Raw genomic sequence first — 19,095 nt, forward strand, 5'->3', positions numbered from 1 at the left:
CAATTCTTTTTTGCGCCATCCATCATAACAAGACTTGACCACAAGAAATTGTACCGATTCTTTCTTCTTTACGCGCAGAAGTTGGACAATCATATTCTCTTGACTAAGTTTCTATCGAATCCTGCAACAAACATCTTCCTCTAGACTCTCAAATCAGCACGATGGCGTCGCACCCCGCAGCCAAGACTAAGCCGGGTATGTTAATCTTCTACTTGAAACGTCCTTCTGCGGCACTTGTACCTACTCGTCGAATATGTCAGCTCTTGTCTAACGTTGCGTTACCCAGCCAAGACCCTGAAGCCCAGGCAAAGCAAGGCAGCCATGCTTGAGAAGCGCCAGGCGAAGCGAGTTGCTAAAGCAGAGAAACGTGCGGAAAAGATGGCCAAGGCCAAGGCTAATGCCGAGGCTAAGAAGGCCGTTGGTGGCACCCCTCGAAAGGAGAAATATGGCGCAAAGAAGCGAGTCATTAGCGACGCAAAGAAGAAGACGAAGCTTAAGCTTCGCGTCGAAAAGCTGGAGAAGAAAGCAAACAACTTGTTCAAGGAAGCGAAGAAGGCTGCTGCCCAGTACCAGGCTTTGCTCGATGCCGAGGTAAGGTGGTCCTTGAACGCTTACTAGCCTACATACTGACAACTCCCCATAGAAGAACGCTGCCGAGTCCAAGCCTGAACAGGACAGCAACAATGACGATGACAACTCTTCTTCCGATTCTGATACCTCTTCCGAGTCTGGTGCTTCAGAGGCTTCTGAAGCCTCTGAGAACAAGGGTGGCGTCCCCGTAAACCAGGAGCCTACCGAAGTTCCCGAAGACACTCCTGCCGACGAGATCGTCATGAAGCACCGTCGATTGAGTAACGCTGGTTCCGAACGAAGCCGCATCTCCGTTGCCGAGGTTCCTTCGGAAGCAGAGGAGGAGCCGAAGAAGTCTAAGAAAGACAAGAAGAACAAGAAGGAGAAAAAGGTGAAGATTGTCGAGCCTGAGGAGGCCAAGGAGGAGGCCGTTAAGTCTAAGTCCGAGGACGAGGATGAAGCGCCCGAGGTTTCTGACAAGAAGGCTAAGAAGGCCGAGAAGAAGCGCAAGCGAGAGGCTGAGGCCAAGGCCAAGGCAGAGAAGAACTCGGAAGAACCCGCTGCTCAAGCCGAGCAGTGGCAGGTCGATGGTCTTGAAGGCGGCTCTGATCGACAGGCCAAGTTCATGCGACTCTTGGGAGGTAAGAAGGCGGGTGCTGCTGCCCCTACGGCTCATGGATCTACCTCTAAGGGCACGTCTGATTCCACAAAGGCCGAAGCCGAGATTCAGAAGCAATTCGAGGCTGGCATGAAGATGAAGAATGAGGGTGGAAGCAAGCGCCGTGGTCTTGGTGCCTAATTCTCTGAGGACGTGGAGCTGGTCTAAGCTGAGGAGAGAAGCTTAAGACTTTAGCAAACTCCCTTATACTAAGGGCTGGTATTTTGATCGCATGGTTCATGGCATGGCGTCAGGTAGACAAAAAGGCAAAGAAAGAAACCCTTTGTTTGATCTTAGAAAAGAAATTGATTTATATTAAATTCAGTTTGCGCCTATTCTCCTCAAGTCAAGTTCCATGTGATATCAAGACAACTGCTCCCACAGTGAAATACAGTACAGGCTCTGCCCCCTTTTAAGCTCCTTTGGACGGCGGACTGGTGACCCACGCTCGTATATAGATTGCACGGCGCAAATCCCGCCAACACCTCTTACATCTCCAAAGAATTATAGTGCCGGCGCCGCTCGAGCGAGGCTTGGTTGGGGTATTGTGTATCGTTTGTTTTTGGTTTTTTGTGTTTATGTTTTGTAATACAGAGAGGCTAATCGAAGAAAAGGCTTAACCGAAGAATCGGGAGAGACCCTCGAAGACGAGACCGCCGAAGATGACAAAACCGAGGATGCCTAGAGGATATTGTTAATATGTTGAGTCGCTTTGCAACAAAAGCGTTGCTAGCTTGAGTAGGTACTTACTGAGCCAGAACATAGAGATAGGTGACTTCTGGACCTTCTCGACTCGCTTCTTGACTTGTTGCTCAGCCTTGCCCATCTTGTTCTCATTGACCTTGGCAAAGGCCTCGTTGCGTCGTCGCTGCTGGGGAGTTTGCGCCTGCGAACAGGATATCATGTTAGCTCCATCTCCGTCATGAGGGAGACACTGTCGAGCCAGGGTTCCGCGAATTAGCAACGTACCATTGTGTCTGATGGGTTCAAGTATTGACGAGTTAAGGAATCGAGGAGACGAGAGTATAAAGATTGGTTATATAGGAGGTAATAAGTCGTAGAAATTGAATTACTTCGGATATGGAAATTGCGCGTGTTCAAGTACTAGTTCGGAGATCGGCTACCTAGGGGACAGATTTCAGAGGCCCTGTAAGTTAAATGGGTTGCTAGCAATTTTGGGGACATGTGTTCCTTTCCCCTTATTACAGGCAGCCCAGCGAACATGGGAGGTGGAAACTAAGGACTGTCTCCTTCCCCCACCGGCCCCGCCCCCACTCAACGCACCTCACGCCACAACTCAGATGTGGCTGTGCTTTTGCGAATGAAGCTTATCGATTGCTTTTCCAGTATACAATTCACTGTACATCAACACCATGATTTCTACAGCATTGGCGAGGCTACGGCCTGCGATTGCGCCAAAGGGCGCTTTCAACAGGGCTATCTACTCTACCAGCCGAAGAATGTACGCGAGCAAGAGTCAACCCAGCCCAACGGTACGCACACTAGTTCGTTTATACACTTGAAGCTTGCATTAACAACGCTGCAGTCTCAGTTCTATCGCACATTCACACGGCCGATCGCAAAGACACTTCTTATCGCTGTTTTCTCATACCAGCTTGCTTACTGGTCATGGGTGAAGCTTGAGACAGACGAGATCCGCGCCGAACGAGATGGTTAGTCTTGAAGGATGGTTGCGACAAGGAAGATCGGCTGACTTTGCTTCTCATAGCTACTATCGAGAAATTGGAAACGACGATCAAGGAGTACGATGCTGAAACAAAAGCAAAAAAGGACTAGAGATAATAATGTAGAGATGTAGTTGAGCCATTAGGTAGGAAGCGGATGAGTTTCCACGTAGGGCTGTTCCTTGCAGTATTGGTATACCAAATCGTTCAATAGAATTACAATATCTAAAACGACCTTATTTTACATATAACACAAACAAAGTCTATAAACCTCGACAAAGGTACCTCCGAGATGAATCAATCATAAACATGGCAGTTCATCATAGTACTTTTGCCAAGACGTTCAAGTCAACGCCATCTTAAACTCCAAACATACCCAAGAAGCACACCTCTCATACTGCCAACCATAACATCAATGACACTGCACTAAGCATAAACGTGCCAGGACGAACAACCCTCGCCGCGCTGATCTTTGTTCTCGCCTCGCCCGGATAGTTGCATGTGATGCTAGAAGTATCGGAATTCCGTTCTCCATAGCTGACGTCGAAACTTGGGAATCCAGGTTGCGGACATGTGAACCCTATGGCCGAGGGGCAGGACTGGACGACGTCGTAGCAGATATCTTGACAAGGCAGTAGTTCCTTGTAAGGGCCGGGCTTGACTGTTTCATCGATCCAGGCATTACGGGAAGAGTTGTTTGCAGATGAGTTGAGTCCTTTGCGAAAATTATCAGGGAGCGTGGTCCCGTTTGGGAAAGCCTGGAAAGCGTTGCGGACGACACTGAACCTGCTACCACCCATGACATCTTCACAGCGAGGGATGGTGACTGTGCAGAGCCAACGCTTGTAAGCGGCGCGGCACTCATCGCAATTTCGCACAAGTGAGTAGAGCGACTCGGGTGTTGTTTCGCAGGGCATCTGCATCATAACCTTTTCAAAGTTGGCATACATCTTTCTGGCGTAGTCATCATAGTGTTTTGCCAGGGCTGTGTTATTAAACTTCTTGTCGTTGCCTGGAACAGCGTATTGAGTCTCGTTGCAGAAGTCAAGATTCGTGACCATCTTGCAATTTGAGCCTGGTAGAGTCAGTTTCATGCGAACAAACACAATGAGTATTTTCAACTTACTGGATGATGTTTCAAACGAGGTGGCCCGGTAGACTGTACCCCCGCCACCTGTTGTTTCGGCCCTCTTGCCGTTCCCTTCTGGCATCTTGACAAGGATACCCAAGTACGAGGAACTGTGGTTGAGACCTGCGATCAAGAATTGCTGTTTGGGTAGTTGACCTGGTCCTCGTGTTGTAACACCTGTTGTAACGAGGTCATTGTGTCGCCCTGTCCTATTACTATTCGCCCAAATTTCGGCGCTCTGTTTAAGACCACAAGCTGAGTGTCGCAGGCCGTCAATTGATCTCAGTTTTTCGTCGCCAACGAATAATTGGTAAGGGGGCGGCCTCTTCATAATTTGCTGAGTCTCACTTGAATCCTCAGTCAGATTGCTAGTGACAAGAAGTGCTGAGGTCGAGTCCGTATCCATCAACAACAGTCGAGCGGTGCCGTTTTGAGAGTCATAGTTATGATAGTACTCGTCAAAGGATATCGCGATCTGATACTCCCAGTCGCCATCATGCTTTTTTGTGATGTTGGGAGCGGCAACACTAATGTAGATGGCATCAGTAGCATTAACAGTAACCATGGCCGCGCCCTCGTCGAACGGTATCCTTTCCAGGTCAGAGTTTGTCTTGTTATAGTTAGATGAGTCTGGACACTTGATCTTGCTTGACATTGAAGTGTAGAGACTGAGTTGTGGTGCTGTTTCAGGATTGTTGTCCTTGTCCTTGGATTTCATGGTTGGCCTCGAACAGGTATTTACAGATATGTAGACCGTCTTAGACTCTGCGCGACGGAAGTTTTGATGACCAGGATCGTCCTCGGCATTCCTCGGTTCGTGGCCATCGTCGTTCCTCTTGTCCTTGCCAAATAATGTCTTCTTATCCACGACGTAACAAACAGTTGCGCCGGGACTTAACTTTCGACTATCCGGGCCGTTGTTGGTCAGGAGCGACTGTTCTGCTGGCGCACGACCGAGAATACTGCGGTCAAATGCGCCAAAGTCAGGTTCGTATATGAGATTTGATGCATCGCTTCGTTCGATAAGTGCTTCGGCGTCGAATATAGAGTCATGCAATAGTTCCGAGGCATGGGCATTTCCAAAAGCGCAGAGGAAAAGACTCAGCACTAGAGTAAGTATATACGCTTTCCTTGATATCGGTAGTCGTGATATGGATGCATTGGGTATCATGATGGTTGGCGTTCCCTCCAGGGGCCTTCGCCTTTTTGCTGAGTACGGCTTCGATCTAGCGACGCGCAATCAGGAAACGAGTGTTCTTTTTCGTAGCATGAGGCTTGGTATCAGATGCAAATGACCATTGTGAGATCTCCCAAAGTTGTATCTCGGGGGATTTCGTCTTGATTGGCAGAAGACGGTTGGACAAGTATTAAAGATTGAGGTATTCGATTCAGCCCACGATGAGAATGATTGCTGACATCGATAACCACTAACTAATTTGATACAGCAAGGAGAAATGTGGCGCAGTCATCCGTTCCAGGGGTTGTGCACCGCCACAAACGGCTCAGCGGTAACAGATGGCGGTCGGGACTTTTCGAGTCTGGGCGAACCCACGAACGGTTACAAAAAGCTTGGGCCATGCTAAAAATAAGGCCTATCCGTGGGCTAGCAACTTGAGCGCTACGTCAAGGTCACGCCAGATCGGATCAGATCGTCGACCGAACACGCTTGGGCTTGAACTACCAGTAAAAGATTGACGATTAGTGACGAACTGTACCATATTTTCAAATATGTATTGAAATTTGCAGCTTCAGTAATCGGGCACGCGACAGTCGTAGATGAGAGAATGTCTGAAAAATTAGGGGACCTTTCTTCAACACTGTAGATCACAAAGTGAGGCGATGTGGGGTAAGCAAAAACGACATAATCGCGAAACGTGTTCTCATGACGTTCCAAAGAGAGCGTCTTTCAGTATAATTCTAGTCAATACCTTTGGCATTCATTCATCAGACAAACAGGGCCATGACAAGAGTCACCCCTTCGCGCTCAAGCAGCTGCCCAGTGCAGCGTCTCTTTCTAACCTGTATACTTCCCAACCCTGATGTTGATCCTTCTCATCCACCTTCAAACCGTGCAGCATTGCTTTGAGAGCTACTCGATTCCTAAAAGGCAACAATTTTCCATTCATGTATAACCGAAAGTACTTGGTCCGGGTCACGCGGCACACGCGAGATTTGGATTAGCGACCAAGCTACACAGCGGTGACCGTTTACTCGGTCTTGTCGAGGCCATCAGCCTTGGCACGGAGGCCTGAGGCGGTAGAGCCGGACTGCTGGAAGTATCGGCCGAGGGTAGGGGCCAGGAAAGATCGGAAAACGAGATCAGCACCCCTATCAAAGTCAGTATTGGAACAAAATCCCACATGGAGCGGGGCAGGTGTAGACCCGCATTAGGACTTACCGGAAGGCAGGGAGAGAGAGCCAGAGGAGGAAAATGAACTTGAAGACAAAGTAAAAGGGGAACCAGTAGACGACCTGGACGAAGCTCTCAATGACGGTAAAGAGAGCGAAAACGACCCAATACTGGACAAAAAGTTAGCAACCCTGCTCTGCTGCCACGTAGAACCCGGCGAATCTCGGGATCCGCTCCGGCGGTTAGGAAAAGAAGGCCACGTACAGTCAACCACTGAGTATCATCCTCCTTGTTGTGGGTGAAGAGAGCACCAAGCGAGTAGTAGGAGGGAATGACGAAGCCAGCAAAGTTGGTAAGAAGCTGACCGCCGAGGTTGAAGATGATGAGGAAGAAGTAGAGAGCTCCGACACCGATGACGGCGTAGGCCTTGGGAACACCAGCCTGCTTCTCAAGGTTGTTGAGGGCGGGGTACTTGGAAAGCTGAATAACGAGACAGTTGTCAGCATTTGATCTGGATCAAGCCAATGCGCAATTTGTGTCGACTACGGATGTGAACACAGTCGCAGCGTCGTCAAGAACTCACCTCACGGTCGAGCTGACCAAGGTATTGCTGGGCCTTGTCTTGAGCGGACATTGTTGGTAATGATGTATCAATAAGTGGTAATGTCGAAAAGTTGAGTGATGGTAGGAAGGTAGAGTTGTAAAAAAAGACGTTGGAGGGGTTGGTGTGAAATAGCTGACTTAGCGTCCAATACGTAAGAGGAGCACAGTTGGATTAAATGGAAGAAGTAGACTAACAGCGAGGCAGCCCTGAGCAGCTTTTATCACTGCGCTAGCTCCAGCTGAGATGGGGGGGAAGATAATGGAAGACACCTATCTAGCCTGTGAAGCGAACCGAAGCGGGAACAAAATTGACGCGGAGTCAGTTGAACGCAACAGTGTGTCAGTGGCTTGTGACCCTGTAGACTCGGGGATTTTTTGCGAGTTGATAAAGTTGATCAGCAACATGCTTTAGGGTGAGTGATGCAGTGCAGGTGATGCAGTTATTAGTACTAAGATAGGGATTTATTCTAGCAATTCTGTTGTTAGCTATCACAATGAACATTTAGCTTTCTGTAAAGTACTGTAGGTAAGTCTATCAGATTGATTTTCTGACCGAAAAAGTCACCTCATACTCGTCATTGTTCGACTTGGTTATAGCTATGACGCATGGTTCGTAGGTACTTTGTTATGTAGCGCTAATACGAATCATCACATGTATCTACACTAACAAGAAAAATACTAAAATAAAAGAATTACATCATTTTCCAGATTGAACGGAAGAAACACTAAAAGGGGGCATTAAAGAGGTGCATACCCGTCTGTACTATGTAGCAAGTTTACAACAAACTCCCAAGATGCAACGCCATAGCCGCTGCATTTAATGCAATGTAAAAAAGCGAAACGTCTTCTGTTATAATGGTTCACGGAAGCGGAAACGGAAGCGGCTTCTGGGATGTTGTATGCACTGTTTGTGTTATGTGTTTCTCATGTGCAGAGGATTGTGACTGTAATTGATCTCGTGAGCGTATCATATACTCGACCGACCGGTTGGTCTTATACGGCAGAGCATGTGCTTTCTTGACATCTCACGTCTCCCCCAGACAACTGAACCGCTGTCAAGCACGTTGATCTTGGCTGAATCAGTTCTTGCCCGTCCTCATCCACGCTGCAATGCACGATAGACATATGTTCAGGGCAACCGTCATGTCCTTCATAACTGAGGGGCCGTCCAATTATTGCGGCGAGTACCTTTTGACCGGGAGTAGACTAGCAGCTTCAAGCGTTAGAGACACAGATCGAGACACGATCGTACAGAATAGGACGCGCAGCCAGTCAATGCTCGTATACCGTGATAGCAGGAATTTCGGCTAATTTACGGTCTCGAAATGAGTACCAGACATCCAATCCGATGAAGCTCTCGTGAGACACGCCAATAGAACATGTGGGTAGCCTCCACAGCGATTACCTAATACAGCAGCGTACTTCTATAGGCTGCTCAGCACAGACTCTATTTCTCGTTGACCTCGCAACGACAACACAAGCACAACAACAGTTGCAGCAAAGACATACCATTACCTTGAGCACCGCGCCAAAGATAGCCCGCGCAGCCCCTTGCGCGGTATTATTGTGACTTGTTTTCATCAAATCATCCAACGCAGCATTTTCTATTTGTTCCCAAGTCTGTGGCTGCGGTTTTCTCCCTCGAGTTTCATTGTTATTGAAGCGGCGCATCCGAACCCCCCAGCCAATGTTTGTTGTTTGGTAGCCCACAAATTCCTCTCGACTCAACCTAAATCAACAACGTCCCCGTCTCTCATCTAAGTACCTACTACCTATGGAGCAGGGTAAGTGAACTTTCTCCCTGTTTTTCCTTCGTCCCTCCGACCTCCGAATCAACAACTTAATCTTGGAAACCCCAATCACGACGCGATTACAACACTCTCAGCAAAACATAAAGCCTTCTTGCTTTCCTAATTCTAATCAAAACCTTTCTGCCCCTTCATCTCTGACGAAACTTCGCGATCGTTAACAAAGTTTTCGTTTCTCAGTGGACAATATTTCAGCTGCTGGGCAGACTCAAGCTTTATCAGCCCGCCCCTCCGCTCGGTCAGCCAGACGTCCATTGTCCCAAGCTTCAACGGCATCTCTCAACAGCCTCGAACCATCAAGCTTTGTGGACACGTCGGACATGTACTCCGGACAATGGTTGCCCGGCGATCATGCCCATATGCACGCGCATGCTCATGGCCATGTCAAGGACATGAGCGGCAATCAGATGTCACCGGACGAAATGCTAATGCAGGCTGCGACACACATACAAGGCGGCCAAGATTTTCAAATGGATACTTCCATGAGTGCTCCAATGGGTCATCACTTGCAATACCAACAACGGCATCCTTCGCAAAGGCACCCCCTTCCAGCTGAACAGTACAACAACAATGCCAGTTTTACTGAAGGCGACAGTCAACTGATAGAACGCGATGAAAACGATGAGGCCGATTCTCGAATGGTTATGGGCGGAGCTCCTAAAAACACGTCGGCTCGATCGAGCGCCAACAACGAGCATGAAATGAGACAACTGTATCATGTCAACAAGCACCGTGGCCTTGACGATGTGGCCAAGGAGTTGCACGGCAATGACAGAGGTCCTAGCTCGGAGCGAGCGCGACAGGTGTTTGCCATGCTTTGGTAGGCCCACAGTGTATCAATATAAGGTTGGGCATGTACTGACTGACCGTGCTAGGATTAACTCAGTTTGTAGCAGCGGTAAAGGATCTGTCCCACGAGGACGGGTGTATGCCAACTACGCCTCGAAGTGTGCCAACGAGAGGATAACTGTACTCAATCCTGCCAGTTTTGGCAAGCTTGTTCGCGTTTTGTTCCCTGGTCTCAAGACAAGACGGCTAGGTGTCCGTGGAGAATCTAAGTACCATTATGTCAACTTCACTCTGAAAGAGGAATCGCCTGAGGTACATGAAGCTCCAGCCCAGATAGCTCGCCCTCAGATTGAAAGTACAAGTTTCACTCCAGACTTCAAGTATGCCGTCACCCCGTCTAATGCCACACGCGTTTGCTAAACAAGGAATAGCCAACTCCCCGCACCATCGAATACCCATTTAAGTCAAGGAGCACTGCCTTCACCTCACATCGGTACCAACGCCAAGCCAGACGCAAACACGCGCCAATTCGTTTCCCCGTCTCACAGCCTATATAATGAGCATGAAGTTCGAAGCTTGGAGAGTCTCAACTCCACAACAAAGACCCAACTCGAACTCGCCTTCCCTCCCGAAACCGACGAGCCTATTGATCCCGGTGATCCTCTTCCTCTGCCATCTATCGAACAATTCCTCCCTCAAGGAACCGATCCTGATGCTGCCATGTCTCTGTCAGCATTGTACAGGTCACACTGCACATCGTTAGTTGAGTGCATAAGGTACTGCAAGGAGAAAAACTTCTTCCACCTATACACCTCTTTTCAAGGAACACTAACAATGCCTGTGCAAAAACTGCTTGGGAACCCAGCCATGGCGCCTTGGATCGAGGCGTGTGATTTTGTGCTCTACCAACGCATGATGAAGATTGTATCGAGTCTCACCCTCCAAGTGGTGCCAAAGCCTATCTTAGATACCTTTCGGACCATATCAGACAAACTTGTCCCCCATATCCGGGAGTCTTTCCAAGGCCAACCTCAGCACGTAATACGAGCCAAGGAAGGCCCCGCGACGCTTTTTGCTGGCCTCCTCGACCGTGCACTTAGAGTGAACTTGACGGCTCACGCGGCAGCAAATATGCTTTCCAGCCAAGATAATCGTAACCAGATGTTCTCGGATTGGGTTACCATGATACGACTACGAAAGATTGCCGAGTGCGTACCTACTCGAGGCATGGACGATGTGGTAAATGTTCTCCTTCATGAGATTCGATCTCTTTTGGATAATCCCGAGGTGCCTTGGGAATTAGAGACTATCACGGTCTACGGAGAAATCAACGCAGGCAACAGTCGCCCGGATAACGGCAACACACGCGCTTCGGGTCAAAATGTGCTTGACAGCTGGGTTGAGTTTCTTCGACGCTTGCCCAGCAGATTTCCTTACGCGTCGCCCACGGAAATCGTTTGGTGTATCGAGCGCATTGGCACAGCAGTGATGCGAGACATCACGCTTGGTGGGGGAAAGAGCTTCGGTGCGTGGTGGGTGACAAAAACATGGCTGGATGAAATGACATGCTTTCTGGCGGAGACGGGAGGATTCATGACGCAGAGGAGCAGCCACACCACGGGGATCAACACAGCCGCTCCTCCTCCACAAACAGCGAAAGACACGAGCCGACAAAATTCCCGATACAGCAGTGGCAGCGATGAACTCAACTTGAACAATGCGTCTCAGAACCAAGGAGAACGAGCACCATTTCCTCCGGCCTCCAACAAGGTGAACCAAAACTCGATGAGCATGAGTGGTGGCGATATGCACGACGACAGTGGTATCGGGATCAGAACGCCCGAGGAAGAATTCAACTTGGATAAGTTTGACTACACGGGTGCAGAAAACCAGGAGCACGACATGTTGACAGGATCGGAGTTCGCCCCAGGCGGGCTATGAGAGTTGGAGTAGAGGGCCAGCAGGCCCGCATGTGTTGTCGAGCTTATACGGAGACCGGCGTTCCGGAGCTGGGATATATTATACCCTTTGGTGATTTAATGGTGTCGAGCAGTTCCGCCAAGGTCTTATTCTCGAATCAGAGACGATGGGATGACGGAACGAAGACATGATGATGGGTCTGGGGTGAGATGTACGACTGGCTGAGTTCCAGTGGATTGGAAAGAGAGGCCTTGTAGAGGATGTGTTTGTTTGGATTTGATATCAGATTACAATGCTTGGGATTCGGAGCCGCAGCATAGCAATAACTGGGTATTGGCGTTCAGGTAACCCGATGGATGTAGGATTGGTGGGACAAGAAAGAACAGGACAGACTGACTGTTCGATTATGGTGTATGCTATTATTATTATGAAGTAACTAAAACTAATTTGACAATTCAACAAATGTTGTTTCGACTCAATAGTTGTCAAGTCGAAACTTTAACTTTGATTGGTTGATGAGTGCTACTAGTGCTCTCTTAACCATGAGGACGAGATGCAAGACGGGACTATTTCTTGATGTAGCTTTTTAGCTTGCCACATATCTATAACTTGCAGTTGATTAAGGTCTGGTTTAGACATATAAAGGCGAGGGAAGTAAATTGAAGTTGGTAGAGCATTACAGGGGACAGCTCAGGTTACTCTGTACAATGTGGGGGTGTACTACTAGCGCAGTGGGGTCAACTAACTCAGTCGACAAACCCACCAAGGAAAAAGAGGCCAAAGCCGAAGACGGAACTGAGAACCAAGGCCGAGTCATACAGAGGAAGAAAAATATACGGCAGTAGCTTGCTTACCCTTGTGGGTGAGCTGTTATTCGGGGCTTATTCCGGACATTTGCTTTTGATGACTGTGTACTGGAGCAAGAAGCCAGCAATGTTGTTGTATATAAGGATTCTCTCTTGTCGTCGATGAGTTTTATTCCAAACTTGCAAATTAATACGCTGTATAAGAAGTCTCTGAAGGAAAAAAGATATTTTGGGGTTGATATTGTTGGACGCATCCAAATATCTCGAAACCTTGGCTCCGTTCCCGGACGGCTATATCCATATCCAGTCGACATTGGATGTTATTATAGCCTCAAGGGCATCACATCAGCCAAGCTGATTTAACCTGTCTCTCTCTCGTATTTCAGCAAGTTTTCTAAAATTCGTCAAAGGATCTAATCCCGGAGGCAGTTACAAAAAGTTGACAACACTGCACCAGCTTTGTTTATCATCTTATACAAGCCAATTACCCCCAATCGACTGCCCTATCCCATCTCACATCTCATATTGCTCGCAGTCTCCCCAGTGGATTCGTTCTCGTTTGAGAAGTACGGAGGCGACTCGGCGCTTGTCCGTGGGTACTTTAACTCACTGTGTTGTACAAACGGACATCGGTACCTTAATTTATTAGTGCCTCAATTGAGAAACTTTTTTCTCCCTCGCTCGTTCTGTTACTCAGCCGGAAAAAAGCGAACTCCACCACCAAACCGTTCAGTTCACCATCAGCAGCAGCAGCAAAGCCAACCTAACAGCCATTGAACCGGATCCACGTTGAGAGACTTATTTCCCCAAGTTTCTTTGTTTTATCCTTACATAATACTACACTGCAGTCATGGGAAGCCTCTCATACAATAATTCGCCAGACCTTGGCTGGGTCGTCCAGAAGTTCGGTGGTACCAGCGTGGGCAAGTTCCCCGACAAGGTTTGTTATTCCCTCCCCCCCGTTAATACTCGGAAAGGTATTGTTCATGTTGTGTTTATTCACGATGCTAACAAATATGGTCTAGATTGCAAAAGACATCGTCAGGTATGAAACGACCTTGTGAATTATGAGATTTGGAGAAGAGGAATGAATGATTGCGGGGAGATGATTCAGAATTATCATGTCTGACTTTTGTCAATAGAGCCACCTTGTCTCAAAACAGAGTCATCGTAGTATGCTCTGCGAGAAGCACAGGCAAGAAGGCAGAGGGTACCACCAGCAGGTAAGTCTCTATAACAATTTTTTTTTACAGAAGAACGATGAATTGGTCAAAGGCTAACCATAAAATAGACTTCTGGCCGTCTATGTCAAGTTGAGAGGTGTCGGTGCTGCTATATGCTCTGACGAAGAGCAGCAGAACGAATTGGTTGAGCAAGCACGCGGATTGATGCTCGATATTTGCAACGACCATGTCTTTGCCGCTGAATCATTCATCAAGGACCAAAATCTTCGTGAGACGCTCATCCAGACCGTCAAGGATGAGTGTCAGGAGCTGGTTGAGTACATCGTGGCTGCTAAGCGATTCAACCTCGAAATCAACTCAAGAGCAAAGGACCGTGTCATCAGCTTTGGCGAGAAGTTGAGTTGTCGATTCATGACGACTCTTTTGCAGGATGTGGTGAGTACTCACTTTGACTTGTGTGCTGCGCGAATTTCCAACCCCCTTGAAATACATGCACTTTTACAGCGTCGAGAGCTTTGCTTCTTGTCTTTGTTTTATGGCACTGGCATGCATATTCCTTCGGGGAAAGACTTTCTAGAGCTGCCATACATTTTCTTGCACTGTTCAAATACTAACACCCAACTCAGGGAGTCGAATCTGAATATGTCGATCTCTGCGACGCATTCCACTATGACGCCGCAGGCCGTCTCGATGACAGATTCTACCGTACAGCTACTGAGGCTTTTACCCGCAAGATTGCTGCTTGTGAGAACCGCGTCCCGGTCGTCACTGGATTCTTTGGAAATGTCCCCGGCAGTCTCATTGACGGCGACATTGGACGTGGCTACACCGATCTTTGTGCCGCTCTTCTCTCTGTGGGCGTCAAGGCTGAGGAGCTGCAAGTCTGGAAGGAGGTCGATGGTATCTTCTCAGCCGACCCCTCAAAGGTTCCCACAGCACGCCTCCTCTCATCCATCACCCCCTCGGAAGCAGCTGAGTTGACTTTCTACGGCTCAGAGGTCATTCACCATCTTACCATGGACCAAGTCATCCGCGCCGAGCCTCCTATTCCTATTCGTATAAAGAACGTCAAGAACCCCCGTGGTAACGGCACCATTGTTGTTCCTGATCGTATGCGCTCTGCTAGTCATCAGCTTACTCGCGGTTCTCCCACCCCCAAGACTGAGGCAGAACACCGAAAGCCCAAGCGTCCTACTGCCGTTACCATCAAGGACCATATCAGTGTCATTAACGTACACTCTAACAAGAGATCCATCTCACACGGTTTCTTCGCTCGTGTCTTCTCTATTCTCAACCATTACTCCATCTCCGTCGATCTTATCTCTACCTCTGAGGTGCACGTTTCCATGGCCATTCATGCTAGCAGCCAGCAGGTCGAGGCTTTCGCTAATGCGGCCGCGGAGCTTGCTGATTGCGGCGATGTAAGTATCCTCACCGACATGGCAATTCTGAGTTTGGTTGGTGCCGAGATGAAGAACATGGTTGGTATCGCAGGACGCATGTTCTCTACTCTTGGTGAGCACAACGTCAACCTCGAGATGATTTCACAAGGTATGTATCTACTCCAACAACACGCATCTCCTAAAATGAAAAAAAAACCTTGCTAATGTGGTTCAATAGGTGCTAGCGAGATCAACATCTCTTGTGTGATAAGTGCACGGGATGCCACTCGCGCTATGAACGTGTTGCATACCCATCTTTTCACTTTTCTCGAGTAAATGTCAGATAAGAGACATATAGTATAGTGGGCATTTTCATGCGGTGGGAGTTGTTATTTTCGAGTTGTCGTACCGTGCCTCTTGGAATGGTTATTGGTTGCTATATTCCGTGGGCGTTTTTGGAGTTTTGTTGGAAGGAAAGGCATAGAATAGGTAGTTGTACTGGTAGGAATAGTATCAAGGGACGGAAAATAGTATTCCAACACTGAAAGGTCTAGGAGACACTACGATATGATTTACTTAACAATTATAAATAAACATAACATAGAACAATCAATATCCTGCACTTTGTTTATCTAAGAAGTTCAAAAAGGACATGATACAGGGTAACCTCTGTGTCTTGTTAGTGGATGTTTCATAGGTTCCATTCGCATTTAGCGGCGGGGATTGCTGTTTGAATATCTACGGCACCTACAGTGCCGCTGCTGATGCGGGGCATTTGCAGATTGATACCCCTGTTAGAGCCAGAAACACGGACCGAACTGCAGCTTCTCTTGGTACATAACATCACCCAACTTGAACCTGGTACATTATCTTTCAAATAACTCATTATTCCGAGTTCTTGCAGCCCGATTTATCAATCCAACCAAACAAACGGCGGAAACGACCCCTAATAAGCGATCCTCAAGCTCGATTGGTCGCCCAATGTCGGTATCGCTTTATACCCAGAGTCCGGCTGCCACATGCTAGACTACATCTGGATGAATGGATTGAACGCCGGCTCATGGCATCGAATAAAACGCGGTCAACAAGCAACGACTACGAGGAGAACAGCGCCTGGGAGACGTGACTGAAGGTCCCACGCATCACACCAACCGAAAACACAGCACATACACCTCCCCCAACAATGTATAGGTCCAAAACGGGTGCTGCCAACCGGGGCAGTATCCTCAGCACTCTCAAAGCGACTGAGATGCTTGATACAAAAGCTAGTCTTCCTGCGGGTACGAATCAAACTGCCGTGACGAAAGCAAGCTCCTGCGACTAACAAGATGGACAGAGATCTTGGTCGCTATCCTCGACTACCTCCCCGTCGCCGATCAAATGCGCTTTGCCCGGGTATCACACCGCATGCGAGATATGGTGTACGACGACACACGATGGGTTTCTAGATTAAAGAGCATGGATTGCTGGGACGAAGTCGAGGCCCGACGTCGATTCGAAGAAGCGGTACGACGGAGACGAGAATCTGCCAACATCGCGGCCAAGCAGGCAAAGGGAATCGCAGTCCCTGCGCAATCCACCGGAACAACAACACTATTCGATGCGTCGTTAGAAGAGGCCAAGAACCGTGCCGTGGCTGATATTCGTGATGGGTTCGAGACAATGGCGGTGGGGGCTTCGAGCGACCCCACTGAAGACCCGGCGGCATACTTGGATGTCTTCAAGAAAGTACGAAGTATTCGAGGCGGTGCAAGGCATGAGTATGGCAGGATTTATGGTGCATTGGCACCGTTCTACTTTGATCTTGCGCGGGCCAAGTCTCATGCCGACCCCATCATATTCCAGGCCTTCCGTGACCCAGAGAAACAAGCGCAAATGCTTGCCAACCTTAAGAGGTTTGGTCATAGCGATTGGTCTCCTGGTTGTCATGAGCGAGAGGAGAAACTATCGAGCATGATGGGTATCTTCGAAAGTGCGGTTCTTCGAGAGTTCGAGCAAGGTTACGAGTTCTGGGATGTGGATGGTCGAATGCATCGCTATGCACATGTCCTGCATACTCTTGATGGCGCAACAGGGGGCGTCGATCTCTTTATCCATAAGCACCCCATTTTCAACGATGACGAAGTATTGGTGGTCAACGCTATGGATTGTCTTAACCAGGCAACGGAAGATGAAAGCATCATACTCGAACCCTCACGGCTGTTCTTTGAGATGATACTTGCCAAGGTCAACGAGCAAGCTTCAGTCATGGAACGCATCTTTCCCGAACCTGCGAACGTTTTTTGGAGTTTCGTGGAAAAGGTGAGGGAGGATATTATTATGGAGTATGCGACACCATTGTTCGATGAAGCCCATGAGCGGAGCATGGCAGCTTATCTCAAAGCTGTGTCCGGTGTCTTCGAGCAGACACTGCTCTTCTTTCAGTCCCTCACGCCTCCTGAGGGATCAAAAAAAGATGTCAAGGAGATGGCCAAGGATTTCTCATTGCGTGTCTTCGAACCGCACCTCGACCTATATCTCCAAGCTGAGTTGGACTTTTTCACAAATCATGCTGAGACGGAAGTCGCAAGTTGGGAAAAGAAACTTTCCGAACAAGATTCAACTATCGAGTCCTTTTACATGTCAAACATTAACCGCTCGGCCGATAAGAAGGACTTTTTAAGCTCTTTCAAGAAAGTTGTCATGATGCCCGTTACTGTCCTCCCCAGCTTCCCAAAGGGTTCCCCTTTCGCAATAAGCAAACCTTCAGCAGCAAAGCCAGCCCTGCCAGCTTCTAAAGAGTTAAATGGCGCTGCGACACTAAGCCCCCAACCTTCACGGCCTGAGACCCCCAGCTTGGGAATCGAAGGCCGAGGAAGCCCCTTACCTGCTCAAGCCCCTACAGACGAACTCGCAGCCAAGGCAGCCATTATGGCGTCAAAGCTTGAGGGAATCAAGTCACTGTTCAGTATCGAAGTGGCGCTTAATCTTGTGCACGCTGCCAAAACCAGTCTTGGGCGTGCTTCAGTCTTTATTAGTCTTGGTGGACAAGCCGGAGGCGAGGCGCGAGAGCAATGCGCGACCGTTTTCGTGGTGTTGCTCCGCATTCTAGGACAGAAACACGTCAAGACAGGCTTTGACATGGCTGTTGATCACTTGTCGCATTACAATCCAAGAGAGGTCAGCGACCATAACAAGGCGGGCGTGGCGCCTCTTGTTACCTTTATCGAGCTCGTCAACGTTGGAGACCTGATCTCACAGATGATTGATGTTTTCTACGAGCAACAGCTCGCAACTCCCAAGATTGCTGACCGCAACGATTTCTTGGATCCAGCAGGCCTGGCTAAGAAGAAATTTGAGCAAATGCTCGACGAGAGTGTTGCTGCTGGCTTGAACAAGGGTATTGATGTCCTGATGGATGAGGTTGAATACCTCCAGGGCACAACTCAACCGCCCACAGACTACAACCCAATTGACCCATCTGCTCCATCATCGTCCTCTGCATTTGGATCTGGCTTCAACATCGGTTCCAGCAACGTCGTTGAGAAACCAGCTGCACCCGCTGCAGAGCCCGACATCGGCCCCACAGCCACAGCCAAACGTATTGTCGAGCTTGTATCATCACACACGAAAATGCTGGTCGGTACGACGGATAAGTCTATGCTTGATGTCTTTAACGGCGAGGTCGGCTTGCGCCTCTTTACTGCCATCTGCAAACATCTTAAACGTCAACGCATCAGTACCGAGGGCGCAATCACCCTCATCGCCGATATGAATATCTATTATGAGTACATTAGAACTCTGCGCAACGCAGACCTGCTCGCCTACTTTGCCGCCCTGCGCGAGCTGAGCCAAATCTTCCTCATCGATCCCCGGCACGCGCGCGAGATGGCCACTGTCATCGCGGATGGCGACCGTTTCGGTGGCGTGTTTCGTGCTGAGGAAGTCTACGAGTATGCGCAGAGAAGAGCGGATTGGTACCAGGTTAGAAAGAGCGTCGAGAGAGCCATGTACGGGCTTGAGTGCATACTCATGTAAGAGTCGGAGTAGGTACTATTTGTCTGGATATATTTACGAGGTAAAAAATGTTGATGTTATGAAGATATGTCAAGGATGAAGCGTTTGGTTGGGATATCCATAGTCTCAAGTTTATGAGTATGAACTGAACTGATCTGAAGTGTCTAATAAAAATTCACATTTTGCATCATGATAACTGTACTGTTCTACTAGAT

At 48.6% G+C, this 19,095-nt stretch overlaps 8 protein-coding genes across 8 annotated transcripts, besides 1 other annotated feature; 5 read left to right on the forward strand and 3 right to left on the reverse strand.

Moving 5' to 3' along the window:
* Window positions 1-161: 161 nt before the first annotated feature.
* On the forward strand, window positions 162-1,369 carry FPSE_09378 (uncharacterized protein; the record flags this gene model as incomplete). Its single annotated transcript, XM_009262495.1, has 3 exons — window positions 162-195; window positions 287-591; window positions 644-1,369. The coding sequence occupies 3 exons, from the start codon at window positions 162-164 to the stop codon at window positions 1,367-1,369; spliced, it is 1,065 nt and encodes a 354-aa protein (XP_009260770.1).
* Window positions 902-968: a repeat region.
* A 475-nt stretch (window positions 1,370-1,844) lies between the features above and the next one.
* Window positions 1,845-2,132, reverse strand: FPSE_09379 (uncharacterized protein; the record flags this gene model as incomplete). Its single annotated transcript, XM_009262496.1, has 2 exons — window positions 1,845-1,909; window positions 1,979-2,132. The coding sequence occupies 2 exons, from the start codon at window positions 2,130-2,132 to the stop codon at window positions 1,845-1,847; spliced, it is 219 nt and encodes a 72-aa protein (XP_009260771.1).
* A 469-nt stretch (window positions 2,133-2,601) lies between these two features.
* FPSE_09380 (uncharacterized protein) lies at window positions 2,602-3,025 on the forward strand (the record flags this gene model as incomplete). Its single annotated transcript, XM_009262497.1, has 3 exons — window positions 2,602-2,721; window positions 2,775-2,901; window positions 2,958-3,025. The coding sequence occupies 3 exons, from the start codon at window positions 2,602-2,604 to the stop codon at window positions 3,023-3,025; spliced, it is 315 nt and encodes a 104-aa protein (XP_009260772.1).
* Window positions 3,026-3,305: 280 nt separating this feature from the next.
* MID1 lies at window positions 3,306-5,213 on the reverse strand (the record flags this gene model as incomplete). Its single annotated transcript, XM_009262498.1, has 2 exons — window positions 3,306-3,988; window positions 4,040-5,213. 2 exons carry the CDS (start codon window positions 5,211-5,213, stop codon window positions 3,306-3,308), a joined length of 1,857 nt encoding a protein of 618 aa, XP_009260773.1.
* Window positions 5,214-6,249: 1,036 nt separating this feature from the next.
* FPSE_09382 (uncharacterized protein) lies at window positions 6,250-7,026 on the reverse strand (the record flags this gene model as incomplete). Its single annotated transcript, XM_009262499.1, has 4 exons — window positions 6,250-6,370; window positions 6,441-6,562; window positions 6,657-6,872; window positions 6,976-7,026. The coding sequence occupies 4 exons, from the start codon at window positions 7,024-7,026 to the stop codon at window positions 6,250-6,252; spliced, it is 510 nt and encodes a 169-aa protein (XP_009260774.1).
* Window positions 7,027-9,123: 2,097 nt separating this feature from the next.
* On the forward strand, window positions 9,124-11,533 carry FPSE_09383 (uncharacterized protein; the record flags this gene model as incomplete). The annotated part of the gene is made up of 3 exons (XM_009262500.1): window positions 9,124-9,608; window positions 9,679-9,972; window positions 10,024-11,533. The coding sequence occupies 3 exons, from the start codon at window positions 9,124-9,126 to the stop codon at window positions 11,531-11,533; spliced, it is 2,289 nt and encodes a 762-aa protein (XP_009260775.1).
* A 1,635-nt stretch (window positions 11,534-13,168) lies between these two features.
* Window positions 13,169-15,220, forward strand: FPSE_09384 (uncharacterized protein; the record flags this gene model as incomplete). The annotated part of the gene is made up of 6 exons (XM_009262501.1): window positions 13,169-13,258; window positions 13,344-13,363; window positions 13,461-13,541; window positions 13,610-13,937; window positions 14,129-15,053; window positions 15,123-15,220. The coding sequence occupies 6 exons, from the start codon at window positions 13,169-13,171 to the stop codon at window positions 15,218-15,220; spliced, it is 1,542 nt and encodes a 513-aa protein (XP_009260776.1).
* Window positions 15,221-16,067: 847 nt separating this feature from the next.
* Window positions 16,068-19,029, forward strand: FPSE_09385 (uncharacterized protein; the record flags this gene model as incomplete). Its single annotated transcript, XM_009262502.1, has 3 exons — window positions 16,068-16,164; window positions 16,221-18,897; window positions 18,966-19,029. 3 exons carry the CDS (start codon window positions 16,068-16,070, stop codon window positions 19,027-19,029), a joined length of 2,838 nt encoding a protein of 945 aa, XP_009260777.1.
* Between the last annotated feature and the right edge of the window lie 66 nt (window positions 19,030-19,095).

The sequence above is a fragment of the Fusarium pseudograminearum genome, chromosome 4 (genome assembly GCF_000303195.2).
Source record: "Fusarium pseudograminearum CS3096 chromosome 4, whole genome shotgun sequence".
Taxonomy (NCBI): domain Eukaryota; kingdom Fungi; phylum Ascomycota; class Sordariomycetes; order Hypocreales; family Nectriaceae; genus Fusarium; species Fusarium pseudograminearum.